The 23,907-nt window shown below is 40.4% G+C and overlaps 1 protein-coding gene across 2 annotated transcripts; it reads right to left on the reverse strand.

Annotated features, from left to right (window-relative positions):
* Positions 1–488: 488 nt before the first annotated feature.
* Positions 489–23,907, reverse strand: LOC137196214 (NLR family CARD domain-containing protein 3-like). 2 transcript variants are annotated; one of them, XM_067609073.1, is made up of 15 exons: positions 23,041–23,907; positions 22,666–22,767; positions 22,395–22,568; positions 22,192–22,311; positions 19,997–20,075; positions 19,607–19,835; positions 17,636–19,436; positions 17,328–17,501; positions 17,057–17,230; positions 15,930–16,103; positions 14,798–14,971; positions 13,666–13,839; positions 12,537–12,710; positions 2,015–2,061; positions 489–1,882 (listed from the first exon to the last, which is right to left on the reverse strand). In XM_067609073.1, exons 2-15 carry the CDS (start codon positions 22,752–22,754, stop codon positions 1,332–1,334), a joined length of 4,134 nt encoding a protein of 1,377 aa, XP_067465174.1. In that variant the 5' UTR covers positions 22,755–22,767; positions 23,041–23,907; the 3' UTR covers positions 489–1,331. The 2 variants fall into 2 exon arrangements, with proteins under 2 accessions (XP_067465174.1, XP_067465175.1); XM_067609074.1 differs by lacking the exon at positions 22,192–22,311.

The raw sequence follows: 23,907 nt of genomic DNA on the forward strand, positions 1-23,907 counted from the left end.
TGTGATGCACATTTACAAAGTTTACACAGTATATCAGATATGTTGTAAAGTTCCTTTGATGTATTTTTAGACTTTGATTATGTATCTCACAGTGTCTGTAGAACATGAATCCAATCGATCAATCTGATCAATAAACACCATCAGAACTCATCGTTTTTGAGTCGCTCTGACCAAAAAAAGCCAAAAAAGTTTGACAGCGGATGTAAAAAATCAAAACGGACTTTAACTGACGTCAGTTGTGTCGTCACAGACTGTCTGAACTTTAAAGATCCTCCGCACATGTTTTAAGAATATAAAAATACTCTGCTTGGAATAATAATGTGTGTCTGATGTTGAACAACAGCTGTCAGACTGAATGTGAGCTAAACACATTAAACTGACACTTTAAACAGTCCTGAAACTGTCAAATACCTTCAATCTACTATATGAAATTAGATATGAATTAACATGCACACACACAAAAATAAATGGAGAAAACTAACATCAGCTACTGATCATCATGAACTTTATTCTCTACACAGGAACTAAATAAACACTCCAGAGAAAAACTAAATACTTCCTGTATGTCAGAAACACACAACAGCTCCTGGACTTCTCATCTCTAATGCTGTGTTCACATCATATGGGATGGATGGTAGAGGCGGGAAAGATTCCCATGTTTACAACTCGCCAGCGTTCATGTCACACAACAAATCAAGACGGCTGCATGATTACAAAGTTGGTGGAATGAGGCTCAAAAATACTGTTATTGACAATAATCCAGCATATCCAGTAAATATCAGAGCTTTCAGCTTTTCCACTTCATAATTACCACTTGAATGTTGACCTGAATTCTATTTACAAGTCAGAATCTCATAATTAGCATCATTCCAATATGATATGAACGCAGCATAAAAGCAGCCACACTCCAGCTGCTGAGCCTCAGCCTTCACCATTAGAGGTGTTCATTTAACCAGCCAATAGGAGGCCTGTTGTTCTGACCATCATTTGTCATGTGATCTCTAAATAAGTGAAGGAATCAGGTAACACAGTTACTATGAAACTACTAGAAGAACTACAACTAAACATTGTGAAGATCCCATTCCCATTATCCCATTACAGTTCAAGCCTTTCTAATACACTAACAACAGAAAACAACAACAACTGGACTCAGTTTATCATTTGATTCATTTTACAAACAAACTGTCAATCATGTGGAAACCATGTTTACATTTACAAGCAGTGAGAGATCATGTTGGTACTAAATACCATCAGCTGTGTGTGATCCTGTACAGACTGAACTATCTGGTCAGCAGTGAGAAAGTTTCTCTAACAGGAGGAGACTCTTCCTCCTACAGACCACACAGAGACACTGAGGAACCAAATGGCCAGACCCCAAACCCAGCATACAGAGGCTGAGTGAATGTGGTGTTGAAGGTGTGGAGGTGGATCAGTGTGTCAGAGGAGACTCTGTAGAAGGACAGAGTGCCAGCAGGACAGTCCACATACACTGCTACTCTGTTAGAGACAGAGGAGGAGGAGGAGGAGGAGGAGGAGGAGGAGATGGAGGTTTCTCTGTTATTGTGACGGACAGAGTAACCATCATCATCAGAGCAGATCAGACTCCAGGACTGATCATTAAATCCAAACAAACAGTCATCATTGTCTCCTTTCCTGCTGATTCCTCTGTAACTCACTGATATATTAACGTCTCTTCTCCACTCGACCTCCCAGTAACAGCGACCAGTCAGATCATTTCTACACAGCAGCTGACAGTGATCAAATCTGTCTGGATGATCAGGATATGACTGATCCTCCTCCACATGTGTCACCTTCCTGTTGTTGTCAGACAGTTTGAGGTTTCTGTTTACTGTGTTTGGATCCAGTGTGAGTCGACAGAAATCTGATGGAGAGAATGAGACACAATACAGCTGCAGTTATTGATCTATCATCTGTTTGATGATGACATCATCTTCATCCTCAGTAGGATGTGAATGAGCTTTGTTTTGATGAATGAAATGAAAAACACACTTACACTTCCTCAGACCTGGTGTCAACCATCGGACTCCAGCAGGCTGCAGCCTGAAAGGAGGAGGGGGGTCAGAGCAGCACGTTCTCTTTCAGCATGCAAACATGGACATGACATCACTCTAGAAAAAGCAGCTCTGATCCTCATCACACTGAGCTGCTTTGCTGTTGCTAGGCAACACAACCGTCCATCACATCACATCGCACCACGACTATCGACAGCAGCTACATTCAGCCAATCAGAAACAGGCGTCTCAAAGTCAAATCATGTCAACAATGAGACTTTTTCTTGTCAGACTCAGCAGTTTGTATTGTGAACAGATGACAGGACTGTTTAAACTGATTCACACTAACATGAAAATGATAAACCGCCTGTTTCTGTTTGTCTTTCCTCAACAATCTTTGGACGACTGACAAGTTATTTCCTCTCACACAGGTGGAACATTCCTGCATGATGGTTACAGCTGACAATCAGCTGCAGTCTCAAGAGTTTGAGCTGATTTACTGTCCACCTGTCTGTCCTCACCTGAGAGTGTCCACCTGTCTGTCCTCACCTGAGAGAGTCCACCTGTCTGTCCTCACCTGAGAGTGTCCACCTGTCTGTCTGTACTTGAGAGTGTCCACCTGTCTGTCCTCACCTGAGAGTGTCCACCTGTCTGTCTGTACTTGAGAGTGTCCACCTGTCTGTCCTCACCTGACAGTGTCCACCTGTCTGTCCTTACCTGAGAGTCCACCTGTCTGTCCTCACCTGAGAGTGTCCACCTGTCTGTCTCAGTCTCACAGTAATCAGTGAAATATTCACTAAATTTAATCTCTTCGTGTTCATTGACACCATTTTTCCTTTTTTTTGGTGACAGTCAGCAGGATTTTCAAACTAATGTATTTCAGGTGGAAGCAGGTTTCGTTCCTGCAGCAGGTTTTTTTCTGTCAGTTGGGACTCGGGAGCTCAGAGGCTGGATTGTTTTTTCTCATTTCTTCTTCATTTTTAAAGTATAACCGCTACATCACTCAACATTTAATCAAGAGATTTGATCCTTGTTTTCATGTTTTTATTCTAATATTAGCAGTCTGGTGGGACCGGAGAGGACGCGCTGCGTATGAGTATTTTCCTCACTGTTGATTTTAATATCTTTAACATTTCTCAACATAAAACATGAAGGCGTCCTTGATAACTCAACAATATGAAAGGTTGTGACCAAGTTTTCTTGTCAGTTTTGGACGATAGCGGAAGCGGCTACATTAGCCTACCCATGATCCTCAGCCACCGTTACTATGGTGAAGACGCTAAAGCTGTGACATAAACTATATTCAGTATAACATTATACAGCAGGGCCGGACTGGGAAAATCATTCAGGCTGGGAAATATAGCTCCAGTCAGACCAGTTTATCAGCGGGGGGTCTGGGGGTCCCCACTAGGAAAACTTTACTTACAAAGACTTGATTTCCTGCATTCTGCTGAATTTTAGTGCATGTGAATAACAAACTAATGAGCCAACAGCTGCTTAGTACAATGTAGTGTTATGAAGCTGAAATAAAACCAAAGGTACATATCATTAAGGAGGGAGACGACACTACTACTACTGTGGCACCAACGCTGCTCTCTACACCTTCAAAAAGAAACAAGCAAGAGCACAACACCCTCCTCAGTTTACTGATATACACTAACAGTTACCCATCAAAGGTTCAAATAGTCCTTTAACCAACACAAACATTAAATAACACACATCTTTAAGTTCCAACAAATGACAGCAGCCTGAATAGTGACAGAAGACGTTGTGTTGTCTCAATCATTTTAAATTATCAGCTCAAAGTATGAACTCACTCACTGAAACTTTCACCAAAACACATGAATTTTATAATAATATTGACCACATTAACTAGACTACATATGCTAATTAGCTTTAGCATTGACGAGACGATGATGACGCATCAGTAACATTAGCTACGTTAGCTAGCTAGCACGTTTATTTACCTTTCTTTCTCTCTCTCTGCTCCACCCTTCCTCTTTATCCACCGTCCATCTTGCTGCTAAATCATTTAGCCTCTAAATGCACTTAATGCCAAAAGAAACGTGTAACTGCCAACTATTCTCTCTGTTTCTCTGTTTCTCTGAGGCTAGCTGGCTGTGCTAGCTGGCTGTGCTAGCTGGCTGTGCTAGCTGGCTGTGCTAGCTGGCTGTGCTAGCTGGCTGTGCTAGCTGGCTGTGCTAGCTGGCTGTGCTAGCTGGCTGTGCTAGCTGGCTGTGCTAGCTGGCTGTGCTTCCTAACATGCTGCGGCTAACGCTCCGCTAGCCTCTCAGCTAACGTTAGCCTCGGCTCTCCATGTGGATCCAACCGGAGCACCGAGCCCCGGTTTGTTATTCAGGTTAAAGCGGGAAGAAGCAGCGGGTCTGACGGGCAGCTGAGTGAAGTGCAGCCTGCGGAGGAAACACCGGGACCGTCAGGGTGAAACAGTCCGCGGAGGAGCTGCTATGTTCGGCTGCACAGATAGGAAACCCCTCGGCTGACAGGAGGTATCACTCTGTTTGGGAAAAAAAAACTTCTTCTTTTTGGTTTATAACGGCGGTTGTCAACCAGCGTATTAGGTGCATTACCGCCACCTTCTGCTCCGGGGTGTGGACCAGAGATTAAATCCTACACATTAATCCTGTCTGTCTAATAAACTCAAAGAAAACTACTGCTGCACCCACTTGGCAGGTTCATTAAAGTTTGAACACTGAGCTCCTGAAGTCCAGTCTTCCTGAGTTCTTCCTTCATATATTGTCTTTATTGATCATATTTAGTACAATCTATGCTTGCATGCATAATAGTCTCCTCAGCCAGCTGGAAAAAATATGTGCATATATCTTATATATGACGTACTTGATATATTCTCAATACCAAATACACCAAGTTGGGACTTGTGTACTTGCTAGTTCAGACTTGGCAAGTTGGACTCAGTAGTACAAACTTGTGAGGACGAGAGGACGCAGTAGATCATTCTGCAGCTGGAACAGCAGCAGCTCAGCTTCAACACACCTACCTGACTGTACTGTGACAAAATAATCTCAACTCAAAGCTCCACTAACACTTTTTATCTCACAAAACAAAAACCTCACTGACAGAGAGATGCAGTAAATGATGTTATTCAGTCTGTAATGTAGCTATAATAAAAATCTAAACTGTTATGTAGCTTAATAAAATAAATGAAATGAATCTGTTCATTTGAATCCATGTATATGTGTGTAAATGTGGTGATATGTGTACATGTGGAGCTCCAGAGGCAGCGCTGCTGTTCTGTCCAGTAAAAACATGAAGCTTCACTTTACATTCAGACAAACTAATGTTGCAGCTACAATTGTTAGATTTCATCTGTGAGACCAACATTTATCTTCCAGAAGGAATTATATCATATATCTAAATGCTGCGGAGACATTAGAGCCAGCGGTGAATCAGCAAAGAGCTGCAGATCAGTTCATGGATCATGTTCTCCCCGGGATGACCACATGTTGACCGGCCGATCATCTCAGGAGTCGGGCTGCTAGCAGCTGAGATGAGCGGCTGGTCCAAACATCTCCCAACACATCCCAGCAGGTTTACAGACTGGAGTTACTGGGATAAACTGGCCCCATGTTGGAATCTACATGTTACTTTCTCTCCTGAAAACATTAAAAATTAATAAAGTCACATATTAATAATCCTACAATTCAAGTTACAACAGCTTTTAGCCTGACTCAAAGTCTCCGCCATCGCTGCCGGTTGGTGTGAAATGCATTCTGGGATACTTGGATGCTTTTCATTACGCTAACGTGTCTCCTGGTTTCTCTCACTCGCGTCTCTTCTCCCAGCGAGGATGAGAGAGAGATGTGAGGACGGAGGAATTTAATATATCAAACGGGACGTCGTCGCTCACTCCAGCATCATTTTGAGGAGACAAGTTGTCATGACGCACTTCACCCTAAATGTCAAATATGAATAAGTCAGCAATAGAAATGACTAAGTAACAGTTTAAACTCTAAAGTTTGCATTTAAAATTCATGTACAATGAATGAAGACTTTACACTGTTACTTAATCATTTCTACATATTGATAGCTGGAAGGAAAACAGCTGATAACTGCTCCAGTGTTTAATCATTTGATTATAGATCTATAGCAGCGTCTGTCTGTCACAGAATGAGACACAAACAGACAATTTAAACCTGTTAATTACTGAAAGAACAGAACCCACATAAAGGAACAATAGAAACAGCTGCAGCCTGCAGAATATGTTTAAATAAAATGTTGCTTATTTAGTTTGTGAAAGTCTGACGTGCTTTTCAGGCTCAGGATGGTTTTATAGGAGACGCAGCTGTGTGACGTCATGTTTTCCTGAAGGAGCTGAGACGCTCTGAAACACAGAAGAAGAAAGGAGAAGCCTTTTGCCTCATGAAGAGAAATAGTAGAAAGTTTTAATGATTGATTCATGATTCAGTCATCTTTATTTTATAAATAAATAGGCTATGATCAGCTGCTGTTGTGCTTTCATTCCTTCTCCACAGGTAGTTTCCTGATCTGCTGTATTACAACAACAGCCGACTGTTTACTGTCCCGTCAGATCAGCTGACCAATCAATACACACTTTGGATCAAAGGGGTGTTGCCGTCCGTTAAAACACTTCCACTAGGATACACCTGTGTTTCCTGGCTCTAAGCTCCTCCAGGAGCCTCCTCTCTCCTCGCTCCTCGTCTCCTCCAGGTGCATTTAAGGGATCGGAAGATCCTCCATGATGGCGGAGAGAGATCGATTTCCGGGTCACGGAGGAGAGAGGACGCGAGGAAGCATAGAGTTAGCTTAATGAAAAGCACCCACATACATCTCAAGTCTCTTATTAGAAAGATTTGTCTTTTCATGATGTTATTTATTAAACTGTTTCTTGCTGACAGACAGACTCTCCCTGACTTTAATTTGATCCATAATAACAGTTCAACACATTTATATTTTACATCATTTATCGTCATTTACATTCAGTCACATGTGAGGCTGAAAATTCCTGAGCGTCGGGTTTGATATGAGTTACATCATTTCCATTTTCCCTGAAACATTTAGCCAAATACATATTTTCCAGTGTTCAAAAGACACTCTGATCATATTCTGGGTTATTAAATAATGAATTCACTATCAGAATATCAAACAATACAGATGCAAATAATCAATAAATAATATAAACGCATTCTGTGAGTAGAAATGGTTCCTGTGCCTCTGAGCAGGACACAGTATAAATGCAGAATGCAGGTTGTTATTTATGTTTGTTAAACAGGTAACAGCTGCAGAGAGGAAACAGCTGCTGCAGTGATAACTGTGAACATTTATTAGTATTAATCAGAAGTTTCTACAGCTGTTAAAACTGACTGACAGCTGATCAGCTGTGATCAGCTGCCGCCGTCATCAGAAACGGACGTCGCTTCATGTGACACTTCAGAGGAAAGGACGTCTCATGTCTCTAAAAACAAATGTTCTCGTTTCCTCTCTCCTCGCTTTGTTTCCTTGGTTGCATCTCAAGTCTCTTAAATTGCATCCACGTTTCCCTCACTTGCTTCTTTTCCTTGCATCTTAGTCCCTGTTTACACCTGGTATTAACATCCGTCTCAGGTGATCCGATCACAAGTGGACAGCTCCAAGTACGTCTGTTTACACCTGGTATTAACATGTGTCTTGAGTAACCACTTGTTATTCGGATCTCACTTCCTCGCTCTATATGCAAATTAACACAGACATCATTTCTGTTTGCAAAGACTAAATTTGTTCCTTTTTAACTGGCGGGAGGATGTTGTGGAAATGTTTTATCGTTGCTCAAGAACCACACAGAGACATAAAGAAAGCATTAAACATTGTTACTTGTTGACGCAGTTGTAGACGCTGTACAATCCATCACACCATCAGTAACAATTATACAAATGTCCAAACACAAACAAAAATACAATCATCTTGTATTTTTGGAGAGAAAGCATGTTGTTCAGCCGGCCCTTTCTCTAAAGATTGTGAACTCAAACCAGACAGCTTTATACCTCTCCAGAATGAAAGCTAAAACAGTCTGGTCCCTAATAGACACTTCCACAAACTGTTACACCTTCTTACAAACAAGTATGGTCATACGATCTAACAGAGACCTCATGGTCAATCAATAACTTCAAACATGGACATCCTTCAACTTTAGTTTGTCTAGATACCTCATGATCCACACAGTCTCTAAAACAGCAGGCTTAAGACAAAGATATCTCTAGCTAACCCCAGAGGTCAGCAAGCAGCCCTCAGATAGAAACAAGTTCAAGAGTTCAACTAGACTAGGAGCAGGATTTCTTCACCAGCATGTATACCAAAATGACAATGACATTACATCACATTCAGTTGACAACAACCACTGACCCCTTAGTTTAACAACATTTGCAACATATAAACAAAAGATTTATAAAATGATAACCTACTATTCAGTTTTCTTTCACAAGGACCGGGGGTCTGTGTATCCTCCGTCCAAAGCTGTGTTCAACTTGTTTGATAACAGGTTAAACAAATATACAATGCATTGTGCCCCCTCATGAAAATCAAATGCCCGTCCTATTGATTTACTCTAGCGCCGCGTCTGAACATATATAATATATATATAGTTATATCATTGGCGGCTGGTGACTCAAAATATTGGGGAGGACAGGAGAAAAACCAACATGGAATCTCACAACAAACCACATCAAACTATATCATTGTTCCCCAGCTGATGAAATCAGAGGGGTGGGGGCAGTTTTATATGCCAATAAAACAATTTGCTTTCAAAAACAAAAACCCCTGAGTGGTGAAAAGGCTGCTTCTTTAAAGACATTTAGCATATACATATTGTTTCTAAACAAAGAAGAGCTCATTTTAGCCGTGCAGTGGTTCACAATGTGTCATTTTACCAACAAAGTTAAATTCAAATTTATAGTATTGTTCTATTGTGACAACAGATTTATGTTCTCATCAGAAACAGACAACATATCACATGATTTACACGTGTTTCCTGTGTATTTTCTTAGTATACAGAAATATATAAAGTAGCACAAAGCTTATAATGTGATACAGGAACAGATCAGTGCTGAATACTAGAAAGACTGAACACTAAAAACATTCACAGATCTAAAAGTGTAGGTTCACATCAGAAAGTATTAATGCATGTATCAAATACATGACTTACACACTCTGATCTATATGCATCACATATAAAATATAGTCTACAAAGCTGACATGTTAACACTTGTTATTCTAGTTACTTTAAACTTATTACTCAATATACGACTCAGCTTAAAAACCAACTGAAGAAACTGTCACAACAAGCAGCCAGACCTCCTGCACACTCATTCACTAATCACACAACATCAACAGGTGACTGAACAACCACTCAATTAAAAACTGGATCAATTCCACATGAATGAGTGAGTCCAGACAGCTCACTGTAACTTCAACAAGCAAACTACCTACAGCACATTATATGATCTCTGCTGCATTCTGGTTAAGGAGATAAATTCACACAACAGCCACACAGAGACATTTAACCATCAGAGATGAAATTAGCAACCAAAGAGACAGAGAGAGAGAAGCTGTATCTGACTCACGTTATCTGTTGTCTTCTTCTTTCTGTCATGGAGATGAAGTATTCATGTCATAACATCCATTTGTGGCTGTTGGTCATCTTGTTTGTTAGTTAACAGAACTTTGTGGCTGCTGGTTAACCAGTCTGATATCATTAGCAACAATGACAAACAAGCTAACTCTCCTGGTTGTTTTATTTAAATGATGTTGTTAACTTTCTATTGTTGTTGGGAGGAGTTCACTTCAGAGCAGCAGCACGTCACCGTAGTCCCGCTGAGGGTAATTTGGTTGTTGAAAGGGCCTAAATGAGATGTAATGTTTTACTGATGTGTTTAAAAATATAGTTTGTAATTTGCAAGTTATAATTTATTTTCTAATATGCTACTCTATCAATTTATCTATATCTTACTGCTCTTCTTCTCTTATCAGTTTGTCACACTCATGTACGTTACAGTTGTAGAGAACTGAAGATGAAATCTGGAAACTATCATTGGACCAAAGTGATGTCAATATTGTATTCTGGTTGTTGATTGGTTAGGGAGGACGTCCTCCCTTGGAGCGTCATTTTACGTGTCTTGGCCAATCATAGATTAGCATAAAAAAATAATTACTTTAAATTGATGTAAGAGATCCACCCTGACGAGGACAGCAGGAGCCCGTCCTCCTCTGCCCCCCCCCCCACTGCTCCCCACCACCACCTCACACACACTGCTCTTTCTCCTCCTGCCCTGCAGGTGTCACTATTGAAGCATTTTAATCAGAATTTCAATAATAGATTTTTTCCAACGAAGAGAGAATAAATATTTTATAAATGATAATGAAATTTGGTAATGGTTTATTTCAACCAAGTATTCTTTCTATATTTTGATCTCCCTGTTGCCTCTCAAAAATAGAAGATGAGCAACGTCCTCTGCCTCTATGGACCAGCTTCCTCTGATAATATATATATATATATACATATACATATATATATATATATATATATATATACACACACACACACACACACACACATACTGTTTACGTACTGTATATATATATATACACACACACACACACACACACACACACATATATATATATATATATATATATATATATATATATATATATATATATATATATATATATATATAGGTATATATAGGTATATATATATGTGTGTGTGTGTGTGTGTGTGTATATATATATACACACACATATATATATATATACATATATATATATATATATTATCAGAGGAGGATATCAGCATACCAAGAGATTTTGGACAATTCCATGCTCCCAACTTTGTGGAACAGTTTGGGGATGGCCCCTTCCTGTTCCAACATGACTGAGTTTGGTGTGGATGAACTTGACTGGCCTGCACAGAGTCCTGACCTCAACCCGACAGAACACCTTTGGGATGAATTAGAGCGGAGACTGAGAGCCAGGCCTTCTCGTCCAACATCAGTGTGTGACCTCACAAATGCACTTCTGGAAGAATGGTCAAAAATTCCCATAAACACACTCCTAAACCTTGTGGAAAGCCTTCCCAGAAGAGTTGAAGCTGTTATAGCTGCAAAGGGTGGACCAACGTCGTATTAAACCCTATGGATTAAGAATGGGATGTCACTTAAGTTCATATGCGAGTCCAGGCAGGTGAGCCAATACTTTTGGCAACATAGTGTACATATATATATATATTCATGTATGTGTGTGTGTGTGTGTGTGTGTGTGTGTCTATGTGTATGAATTTTTTGATCAAGAATATATATATATTAATCATCACAAAATTCACACCTTCCTATAGATAGCCCATTGGCTCACAAATAATAATAATAATAATAATAATAATAATAATAATAATAATAATAATAATAATAACTTGAAAAGTAGGCCTACAAATAAATTCAATATGCAAAGTTGGAGGAGTTACTCTGGGCCATTGGGAAGTAATCTCATTCTTTTCTTAAAAAAGCTTTTTTTTTTATCAACAAAGAGCTGTGATAACAATCGTCACACAAAAACAGTAAAAGTAGAAAAAGTAGAAAAAGTAATCTAATTTATTTTCCTAGATGAACTGTTTCATGACTTCCTGTTTAAACATTTCCAACAGTTAATGGGCCTGAAACTCTCCCGGCTGATCAGTTCATCGGTACAAACAAATAACAACTGCGTTGAAATAAAAACTCTAGAGGACTGTGCAGCTACATGACAAAGCTTTAGTCAACAACAGTCCCAAACTGCATTGCCTCATGAAATCAGCCAATCACAAAGCTTCAAATTCAAATATATTCTTTACATTTCAATGTACAGTACAGTATGTTGTTCCTGATTGTAATCACCAATCTTCAGTACTGTATAATGTTAAACTGAATATAATTTATGTCATGGCTTTAGCTGGCGTCTTCACCATAGTAATGGTCGCTGAGGATCATGGGTAGGCTAATGTAACTGCTTCCACTATCGTCCAAAACTGACAAGAAAACTTGATTTCTCACAATCAAAGCTGAAATAATTATAAAAGGTCATAACCTTTCATATTGTTGAGTTATCAAGGACACCTTCTTGTTTAGTGTTGAGAAAAGATATTAAAATCGACAGTGAGGAAAATAATCCAGTCCCACCAGACTGGTAATATAAGAGTAAAAAAATAAAAACAAGGATAAAATCTTTTGATTAAATGTTGAGTGATGTAGCAGTTATAGTTTAAAGATGAATAGCATACGAGAACAAACAATCCAGCCTCTGAGCTCCCGAGTCCCAACTGAGTCCCAAAAAAACCTGCTGCAGGAACAAAACCTGCTTCCAATTGAAATACATTAGTTTGAAAGTTGTGCTGACTGTCACGAAATAAATGGAAAAATCGTGTCAATGTTCACGAATAGATAGATTAAATTACATGACTATTTCACGAATTGCTGTGAGACTGAGTTGGTCCATACCTGAGAGAGTCCACCTGTCTATCCATACCTGAGAGTGTCCAGTCTCCAGTGTGGATCCTCCAGTCCAGCAGACAGCAGCTTCTCTCCCAAGTCTCCTGGATGATTGTAGCTCAGGTCAAGCTCTCTCAGATGGGAGGGGTTGGAGCTCAGAGCTGAGACCAGAGAAGCACAGCCTTCCTCTGTGATCAGACATCCTGACAGGCTGCAGACACACAAAACAACATACATGTCACATGATCTAAGATCACTGCAGGACTGGAAGGTAGTGTGTTTATTACTTTCATCACCAATATGTTTCTGTAATCTTTAGAGTTAAACTTAATACTTCCATTCACTACTTCTAAATTCAAATGACCAACCACAGTAAGGTTTGTATTGTGAGGCAGTTCCAGCTTTTTGTAACCTTAGTCAACATGATGTTAGCATCTGCTAACTCTTCACTGCTAAAAATAGGTCTAAATAAAGAATAGTGAAAGAAGAAGCAGCCACAATGAGCTGCTAAGATGAAGAGCTGAAGGTGACAGATCTGACTACAGTTTGTAAAAACTTCAAACCTCCAACACGTCACAGAGGTAAATGACTCCGTCTCAGATGCTCACAGTTGAATACAGAACAGGAATCCCAACTAATGTGGCATATAAGGCCTGAAGGTTGTGGAACAGTAAAAAAACATTTCTGACTCCTTCACTCATACTCACTGACTATACTTCACACAGTTTCAGGAATCATCCAGAGTTTAAAGGTTGTATGAAACAAAAGAAGAATCAAAAGGTAGTTAACCACATAACAGCTGGGGTGCACTGTCATATCACCATTGTGCCTAAAAATCACTATCATCCCAGCACAGATATTGCTCTGAAATTAAAAGAAACTATAACTGTTACCAAAACACTGTTCACTGAATAACTGTCTGTATGTGTGTTACTTTGGGCCAATTACACAGTTCTTCATTCAGTTTTTGAATCTAAAACTCCTCTCTGGTATTTCAGGAGACAGAAAAAAACTAATGAAAATATATAAATAGAAAGTTATTCACAGGGTCTAAATATACAACTGGTCTGAAAATAATTTGAGTAGAGAAAATGTCCAGGTGTTTATCAACTCATATAAATCACAGTTTAAATAGTGATCAGTTCAGCAGGTTGATGAATTCTGACCTGAGAGTTTCCAGTGCACAGTGTGGACTCTCCAGTCCAGCAGACAGCTGCTTCACTCCTGAACTTTGCAAGTTGTTGTTACTCAGGTCTAGCTCTCTCAGATGGGAGGGGTTGGAGCTCAGGGCTGAGGCCAGAGAAGCACAGCCTTCCTCTGTGATCAGACATCCTGACAGCCTGCAGACACACAAAACAACATACATGTCACATGATCTAAGATCACTGCAGGACTGGAAGGTAGTGTGTTTATTACGATTATCACCAATATATTTCTGTAATCTTTAAAGTTAAACTTAATACTTCCATTCACTACTTCTAAATTCAAATGGCCAACCACAGTAAGGTTTGTATTGTGAGGCAGTTCCAGCTTCCTGTAACCTTAGTCAACATGATGTTAGCGTCTGCTAACTCTTCACTGCTAAAAATAGGTCTAAATAAAGAATAGTAAAAGAAGAAGCAGCCAGTGAGCTGATAAGATGAAGAGCTGGAGGTGACAGATCTGACTACAGTTTGTAAAAACTTCAAACCTCCAACACGTCACAGAGGTAAATGACTCCGTCTCAGATGCTCACAGTTGAATACAGAACAGGAATCCCAACTAATGTGGCATATAAGGACTGAAGGTTGTGGAACAGTAAGAAAACATTTCTGACTCCTTCACTCATACTCACTGACTATACTTCACACAGTTTCAGGAATCATCCAGAGTTTAAAGGTTGTATGAAACAAAAGAAGAATCAAATGGTAGTTAACCACATAACAGCGGGGGTGCACTGTCATATCACCATTGTGACTAAAAATCACTATCATCCCAGCACAGATACTGCTCTGAAATTAAAAGAAACTATAACTGTTACCAAAACACTGTTAACTGAATTACTGTCTGTATGTGTGTTACTTTGGGCCAATTACACAGTTCTTCATTCAGTTTTTGAATCTAAAACTCCTCTCTGGTATTTCAGGAGACAGAAAAAAATTAATGAAAATATATTAGTAGAAAGTTACTCACAGGGTCTAAATATACAACTGGTCTGAAAATAATTTGAGTAGGCTAGAGAAAATGTCCAAGTGTTTATCAACTCATATAAATCACAGTTTAAATGGTGATCAGTTGTGCAGGTTGATGAATTCTGACCTGAGAGTTTCCAGTGCACAGTGTGGACTCTCCAGTCCAGCAGACAGCAGCTTCACTCCTGAACTTTGCAAGTTGTTGTTACTCAAGTCTAGCTCTCTCAAATGGGAGGGGTTGGAGCTCAGAGCTGAGGCCAGAGAAGCACAGCCTTCCTCTGTGATCAGACATCCTGACAGCCTGCAGACACACAAAACAACATATATGTCACATGATCTGAAATCACTGCAGGACTGGAAGGTAGTGTGTTTATTACTTTCATCACCAATATGTTTCTGTAATCATTAGAGTTTAACGTAATACTTCCATTCACTACCTCTAAATTCAAATGGCCAACCACAGTAAGGTTTGTATTGTGAGGCAGTTCCAGCTTCCTGTAACCTTAGTCAACATGATGTTAGCGTCTGCTAACTCTTCACTGCTAAAAATAGGTCTAAATAAAGAATAGTAAAAGAAGAAGCAGCCAGTGAGCTGATAAGATGAAGAGCTGGAGGTGACAGATCTGACTACAGTTTGTAAAAACTTCAAACCTCCAACACGTCACAGAGGTAAATGACTCCGTCTCAGATGCTCACAGTTGAATACAGAACAGGACTCCCAACTAATGTGGCATATAAGGACTGAAGGTTGTGGAACAGTAAGAAAACATTTCTGACTCCTTCACTCATACTCACTGACTATACTTCACACAGTTTCAGGAATCATCCAGAGTTTAAAGGTTGTATGAAACAAAAGAAGAATCAAATGGTAGTTAACCACATAACAGCGGGGGTGCACTGTCATATCACCATTGTGACTAAAAATCACTATCATCCCAGCACAGATACTGCTCTGAAATTAAAAGAAACTATAACTGTTACCAAAACACTGTTAACTGAATTACTGTCTGTATGTGTGTTACTTTGGGCCAATTACACAGTTCTTCATTCAGTTTTTGAATCTAAAACTCCTCTCTGGTATTTCAGGAGACAGAAAAAAATTAATGAAAATATATTAGTAGAAAGTTACTCACAGGGTCTAAATATACAACTGGTCTGAAAATAATTTGAGTAGGCTAGAGAAAATGTCCAAGTGTTTATCAACTCATATAAATCACAGTTTAAATGGTGATCAGTTGTGCAGGTTGATGAATTCTGACCTGAGAGTTTCCAGTGCACAGTGTGGACTCTCCAGTCCAGCAGACAGCAGCTTCACTCCTGAACTTTGCAAGTTGTTGTTACTCAAGTCTAGCTCTCTCAAATGGGAGGGGTTGGAGCTCAGAGCTGAGGCCAGAGAAGCACAGCCTTCCTCTGTGATCAGACATCCTGACAGCCTGCAGACACACAAAACAACATATATGTCACATGATCTGAAATCACTGCAGGACTGGAAGGTAGTGTGTTTATTACTTTCATCACCAATATGTTTCTGTAATCATTAGAGTTTAACGTAATACTTCCATTCACTACTTCTAAATTCAAATGGCCAACCACAGTAAGGTTTGTATTGTGAGGCAGTTCCAGCTTTCTGTAACCTTAGTCAACATGATGTTAGCGTCTGCTAACTCTTCACTGCTAAAAATAGGTCTAAATAAAGAATAGTAAAAGAAGAAGCAGCCAGTGAGCTGATAAGATGAAGAGCTGGAGGTGACAGATCTGACTACAGTTTGTAAAAACTTCAAACCTCCAACATGTCACAGAGGTAAATGACTCCATCTCAGATGCTCACAGTTGAATAAAGATCAGGAATCCTAACTAATGTGGCATATAAGGACTGAAGGTTGTGGAACAGTAAGAAAACATTTCTGACTCCTTCACTCATACTCACTGACTATACTTCACACAGTTTCAAGAATCATCCAGAGTTTTAAGGTTGTATGAAACAAAAGAAGAATCAAATGGTAGTTAACCACATAACAGCTGGTGTGCACTGTCATATCACCATTGTGCCTAAAAATCACTATCATCCCAGCACAGATACTGCTCTGAAATTAAAAGAAACTATAACTGTTACCAAAACACTGTTAACTGAATTACTGTCTGTATGTGTGTTACTTTGGGCCAATTACACAGTTCTTCATTCAGTTTTTGAATCTAAAACTCCTCTCTGGTATTTCAGGAGACAGAGAAAAATTAATGAAAATATATTAGTAGAAAGTTATTCACAGGGTCTAAATATACAACTGGTCTGGAAATAATTTGAGTAGAGAAAATGTCCAAGTGTTTATCAACTCATATAAATCACAGTTTAAATGGTGATCAGTTATGCAGGTTGATGAATTCTGACCTGAGAGTTTCCAGTGCACAGTGTGGACTCTCCAGTCCAGCAGACAGCTGCTTCACTCCTGAACTTTGCAAGTTGTTGTTACTCAAGTCTAGCTCTCTCAAATGGGAGGGGTTGGAGCTCAGGGCTGAGGCCAGAGAAGCACAGCCTTCCCCTGTGATCAGACATCCTGACAGCCTGCAGACACACAAAACAACATACATGTCACATGATCTAAGATCACTGCAGGACTGGAAGGTATGGTGATCAGTTGTGCAGGTTGATGAATTCTGACCTGAGAGTTTCCAGTGCACAATGTGGACTCTCCAGTCCATCAGACAGCTGCTTCACTCCTGAACTCTGCAGGTTGTTGTTGCTCAGGTCTAGCCCTTTCAGACTGGAGGACTGGGAGCTGAGAACTGAGGACAGAGCTGCACAGCTTCTCTCTGAGAGGTTACAACCACTTAGTCTGGAGAACAAATGTGGAAACATACTTAAAAACATATTTTTCTCCCATCTTGAATATATTTCTTTATAATATCTTCTTTATATCTTTTCAATAAATCAATAAATCAATCAATAAATAACTATCTGTGCACTTACAGAGCTTTGTTGGAGGCTTTGACCACTGGCAGCAGCCTCAGAAGAGCCTCCTCTGAAGCAGAGTATTTCTTCAGGTCAAACACGTCCAGATCTTTTTCTGATGACAGTAAGATGAAGACCAGAGCTGACCACTGAGCAGGAGACAGTTTATCTGTGGAGAGACTTCCTGATCTCAGGGACTGTTGGATCTCCTCCACTAAAGAATGATCATTAAGTTCATTCAGACAGTGGAACAGATTGATGCTTCTCTCTGCAGACAGATTCTCACTGATCTTCTTCTTGATGTACTCGACTGTTTCCTGACTGGTCAGTGAGCTACTTCCTGTCTGTGTCAGCAGACCTCGTAGGAGAGTCTGATTGGTCTGCAGTGAAAGACCCAGGAGAAAGCGGAGGAACAAGTCCAGGTGCCCATTTGGACTCTTTAAGGTCTCGTCCACAGCACTCTGGTAGAAATGTGGCTCTGTATATTTTTGTTTAGTTTCAGACTTCTGGGATGTTGTTTGTTGTTCTGCCAGCAGATTGACTCCAGACATGATGAATGTCAGATGGACATGAAGAGCAGCCAGAAACTCCTGAACACTCAGATGGATGAAGCAGAACACCTTGTCCTGGTACAGCCCTCTCTCCTCTTTAAAGACCTGTGTGAACACTCCTGAGTACACTGAGGCTGCTGTGATATCGATGCCACACTCTTTCAGGTCTGATTCATAGAAGATCAGGTTGCCTTTCTGCAGCTGCTCAAAAGCCAGTTTTCCCAGAGACTCAATCATCTTCCTGCTCTCTGGACTCCAGTGTGGATCTGTCTCAGCTCCTTCATCATACTTGACATTCTTCAGCTTGGACTGAACCACCAGGAAGTGGATGTACATCTCAGTCAGGGTCATGGGCAGCTTTCCTCCCTCTCTGCTTTTCAACAGATCCTCCAGAACTGTAGCAGTGATCCAGCAGAAGACTGGGATGTGGCACATGATGTGGAGGCTTCGTGATGTTTTGATGTGGGAGATGATGGTGCTGGCCTGCTCCTCATCTCTGAACCTCTTCCTGAAGTACTCCTCCTTCTGTGGATCAGTGAACCCTCTGACCTCTGTCACCATGCCGACACACTCAGGAGGGATCTGATTGGCTGCTGCAGGTCGTGTGGTTATCCAGAGGCGAGCAGAGGGAAGCAGTTTCCCCCTGATGAGGTTTGTCAGCAGCACATCCACTGAGGTGGACTCTGTAACATCAGTCAGGATCTTAGTGTTGTGGAAGTCCAGAGGAGGTCGACACTCATCCAGACCGTCAAAGATGAACACAACCTGGAACTCTTCAAACCTGCAGATTCCTGCTTCTTTGGTTTCAGTAAAGAAGTGATGAACAAGTTCCACCAAGCTGTACTTTTCCTCTTTCAGCACATTCAGCTCTCTGAAAGTGAATGGAAATGTGAACTGTATGTCCTTGTTGGCTTTGTCTTCAGCCCAGTCCAGAGTGAACTTCTGTGTTAAGACTGTTTTCCCAATGCCAGCCACTCCCTTTGTCATCACTGTTCTGATTGGTTCATCTCTTCCAGGTGAGGCTTTAAAGATGTCTTCTTGTCTGATGGTTGTTTCTGGTCTGTCTGGTTTCCTGGATGCTGTTTCAATCTGTCTGACCTCATGTTCATCATTGACCTCTGCAGTCCCTCCCTCTGTGATGTAGAGCTCTGTGTAGATCTGATTCAGAAGGGTTGGGTTTCCTGCTTTAGCAATCCCCTCAAACACACACTGGAACTTCTTCTTCAGGTTAGACTTGAGTTTACGTTGACCAACTGGAGCAGGAGTCCCTGAATGAACACACAGGAAATAGGATCAATGAATGAAGTATGAAGCAAAGATTTAAACATTTAATTCCCTCAAAGAATGAGTGAATAAAACATATTTTCCTCCATCTGTTGAGACATCAGTAAATGTCTCAGTTACCCATCATGTTAAATCTTTATAGAAATCCTCTTACTGCTCTGCAGACGGTCAGCCAGCTCCTCCTGCTTCATTCTCCTCAGGAAGTGCAGTGTGATCTTCAGAAATGCCTCTTTGCTGCTCCTCCTCTGCTCTTCCTCCTCACCGTCCAACACCTCCTCATCCTCCCTCTGACCCTCTAAGCATTCTGGGTAATCTGGACTCAGAACCTTCTGCATCTTCTTCAGCTCATTCTTCACAAAGGTGAAGATGTTCTCCTCCAGCAGCTGGAACAGAATACTATATGAATAACACAATCAAACTGAAATTATGAAGCAAACATTAGATCCATGTTGGACAGACTGACAATCCACTGGTCTACAAAGTGCAGCATGGAGATGACTGTGAACAGAATAGATGTAAAAGTAGTTGTTGTACATGTACAGACCATGAATATGGAGTCCAGGTGTGTTTGATGCTGCTGGGCAGACTGACCACTGGGAACCTCTGAGCTCTCCTGGTCCACTCTGTGGAGGAATCATGAAGAATGAGCTCACATTATGTCTGTCCACACAGAGACAAACACAAGCTAAAGGTCCATCAAGTGATATTTGGATGTGAACAGAGAATCAGATGACTCCCTGTAGTGGTAAAGCTTTACTAGTCCTGCTGATCCCACTGAGAATCAACAGCTCAGTCTGTTTGTAGCTTTCAGCTCAGTGTTTTGCTTCATCAGTCAGTTTGGTTTAGTCCCAACAGCTCTGAACAACCCTCCATACAGCTCTCCCTCCCTCACTGTACACTGCTGGAGTGCCCTGCAGCAAGGCAGCTACAACCTCCAGCTGCTCCAGTGGAGCTGCTCAGTGTCTGCCTGTATCAGACTGGTTGAACTGGGCAGCTCCCAGTATGAAAATGACATTTAGGTGAGAAAGTGAGAAAGTAGGCAGGTGTCATGTCTGAGGTTTTTGGACGTCTTGTGTTTGAGCAGGTTGAGGAGTATTTAGTCAGATACAATATGTTGTATGAGCTTCAGTCTGACTTTACAGCAGCAGACTCTACTGGCACCTGTCTTATTCATTTGTTTGATTTTATTAGACAAAACCTTGATGGAGGAAATTATGCTGACTTGCAGAAAGCTTTTGACACAGTGAATCATTCTGTACTGTTGTCAAAGTTACAGTGCATGGTGTTTGGACATACTGCTGTAAAATGGTTTATTTCTTACATTACAGGAAGAACTGAAGTCTGTGATGTTGAAGTGGTTCTATCAGAACCTCAGGATATTACATGTGTGGTGCTGCACGGTTCTATTTTAGGGCCTCTTTTATTTCTTATGTATATAAATGATACAACAGCTGCTGTGACATGCAAGCTGCTGCTGTATGCTGATGATTCTGCATTACTGCTATCTGGGAATGATGTCAGTGAAATTCACAACTCTTAGTAATGAATCAGAAAGTGTGAGAGAGTGGCTCATAGACAACAAGCTTTCAATACATTTGGGTAAAACCCAGTCAATCCTGTTTGAAACAAAGACGTCAAGAACAAATACACTGAAAATCTTTTGTAATGGAACTGAAATTTTATAACATTTTGTGTCATATTTAGGAATAATATTGGACCAGTCACTGTCCTGTGAATCTGTTGTTGATAAAATATTATCTAAGAGTGGCAGCAAACTTCAGTTCCTGTTTCACAGACTAAGACTCTTTTTGACTTTTCTGTTGAGAAACTTCTCATGTCCTCATTGGTACAGCGTCAGTTTGATTCTGCCTGTTCTGATTGGTTCAGTGGTTTGACATCTACATTTAGGAACAAACTGCAGGTGATGCAAAATAATATTATTCAGTATTTATTAAATGTATCCTGTTTAACTCATGTTGGTGATGAATTCAGAAGTGTAGGACTGCTGCCAGTACAGCTCAGAGTAGAACAACAGAAGCTGCATCATATGTTCAACATTATCAATGGGTTTGCTCCTCAATACTTCACAGATAACAATGGAACATACTCAGCATGGCTATAACACCAGGGCCAGTGTGTGTTCATATAAAGTCCCTCCAGTGAATAATGTAGCCAGAAGTTCCTTTTTTTAAGCTGCTGCCGTGTTGTGGAACAGCCTCCTGTTACACATCCAGCTGTTAAAAATGAGAGGAGCTTATAGAAGTCAGGTCAGGACTTATTTATGGAACATGGTCACAGGTTTATAATGAAATCTGCAATTCCATTTTTACTTCAGCCATCAAATTGTCTTTGTTGTGCTTTGTGTTTTGATGTGAGAGTTTATTATTTTATTTAATTTGTGGTGATTCAGTTTTATGTTGTATGTCTTGTGTTTTGTCTTTTAACATCTTGGGTCCATGTTGGAAATAAGTGTTTTCACTTTAACATGTTTTTTATGTTTGTAATGTATAAATAAATCATATCATGTCACTTTACATATGAACAAGCGAGTGCAACACCATGAATGTCTTCCAGGAGAGACTGTCTGAACATGTGATCTGTTATCTCCATATTTAAATGATTATCACGTCTCCTCCCTCTCTATGACGGCCGGCTTTTCACTGACGTGGTCGGACAACACGTCGTACAAACCAGTTCTTTTCTAGCATAACCCGACGTTTACTGTCAGTTATAGCTTACATCTGATCAGCAGATGGACGTCCTCCTTTAAAATCAATGAAATCCTCCTTCGACCGGTCGCTCTTAAAGGACAGACAGCTGGGTTCAGGTCCAGGAGAGTCTGGTCTCTGCTGCTGGATCCTGAAACAACAACAGCTCTGATAAATGTGCATGTTGGATAGAAATGAAAAGTCTGTTCAGTCTTTGTAGCTTTACATTCTGACCTTCCATCAGCAGGTTGTCCAGATTTAAAATTTACAGGATTCCCCATGGACCAGTCACTCTTCATGGACACACAGCTGGGTTCAGGTCCAGGTCCAGGTCCAGGTCCAGGTCCAGGTCCAGGTCCAGGTCCAGGTCCAGGTCCAGCAGAGTCTGGTCTGTGCTGCTTCTTTGTTCTTCAACACAACACACACAGAGCTCTGAGTGTGAATAATGATGGTGGAGTGATGTGAGTGGAGAACAGTGATGGACAGTTAGAGATCCTCATCTCACCTCTGAGCTTTGGTCTGGCTGTCATGTTCCCCACACAGAGAGCTTTTAGAGGGAGGGACTCCCTCCTCTCTGTCCTCACACTGATCCATAGCAGAGAAACACCTTCACACAAACACAACAACAAGCTCATTCATTACAACAAGCTGCACATCACACCAGCACTGCAGTTACAACGGCGTCATTCTTGATTCAACCACCAGATGGCATTAAAGTAAGACATTATTCTTCATTTCCACTGAGGTTTAATGTTTCATGTTTTACTTTCAGAAGGTTCCAGTTCTCTGTTGGCTTTTCATTTACCACTATAGAGCACATTTAATGGAGATGAGCTGCTGGTGGAGTCAGCTGTGTGGCAGAAGAAATAAAAATACTCACCAGGTGAATTCAGATCCACATCCAGTCACAGAGTCTTTGTAGCTTCACCTGCAGAGGAAACACAGAGAGAGAAACTGCTGCTGATTCTCCTTCATCAGTCCTTCATCATCAGTCTGAGGACTCTGGTTTTCTATGGAGTCATTTGTACTTCTTGCTGTTTTAATTAGAGATTGTACTGAATGACACTTTATTGATTAATAACAGTTAAAACTTGTGAAGTTTGTCAGACACTAAACGTGTTCTCTCTCTTTTATCCCCGAGGAGATTAGAAGGAGCCACAAGATCACATGAATGTTTGTATTTCAGAGCATCAATGCATCATATTTTTATTTACATTCATCTTTATTTATGGTTCTGTTATAGTTGCTACAGCTGTGTTATATTCTATTTGATCTTGTGGGAATGTTGTCTGTCAATCAGTGTTAGATTATAAGGATCAAAGTACAGACGTTTCCATGATTTATGGTTGAATTAATGGAGCATCATCATCATCATCATCATCATCATGTACAGTAAAGATTAAAACAGGCAGAATAAGAGAGAACAATCTGTCTGACTCAACACTAAATGCAGTTCTGTACAGCAGAACAAACATCTTCCTGTGATGAGGCATCACATTGTAGTTTAAACTCCGTCATTATTCCACAAACAGAGTTTACTGTGTTTTGATGACAGTGATTCACTTTGTAGTTTATATAATGTGACATTGATTTTATATTGATATAGTATAAAGATACTGAATGAAGGTTTGGCAGCAACATAAACTTTAGTTTCTATTGCTGCAGCTCTTAGCTTGGTTAAAATACTGAATATCATCAATGAAAAGATGTTTTCAACAGTTTGTCTGTGATATAGTTTAGAAAGATT

The sequence above is a fragment of the Thunnus thynnus genome, chromosome 13 (assembly GCF_963924715.1).
Source record: "Thunnus thynnus chromosome 13, fThuThy2.1, whole genome shotgun sequence".
NCBI classification, from domain to species: Eukaryota; Metazoa; Chordata; class Actinopteri; order Scombriformes; family Scombridae; genus Thunnus; species Thunnus thynnus.

Excerpts from the sequence above, each read along its gene's own strand:
- LOC137196214 (XM_067609073.1), bottom strand. The coding sequence starts at position 22,754 with ATGGATCAGTGTGAGGACAGAGAGGAGGGAGTCCCTCCCTCTAAAAGC. Across the intron at positions 16,104-17,056 it reads TGTGCACTGGAAACTCTCAG|GCTGTCAGGATGTCTGATCA; the intron begins GTCAGAATTCAT and ends GTGTGTCTGCAG. Across the intron at positions 13,840-14,797 it reads TGTGCACTGGAAACTCTCAG|GCTGTCAGGATGTCTGATCA; the intron begins GTCAGAATTCAT and ends GTGTGTCTGCAG.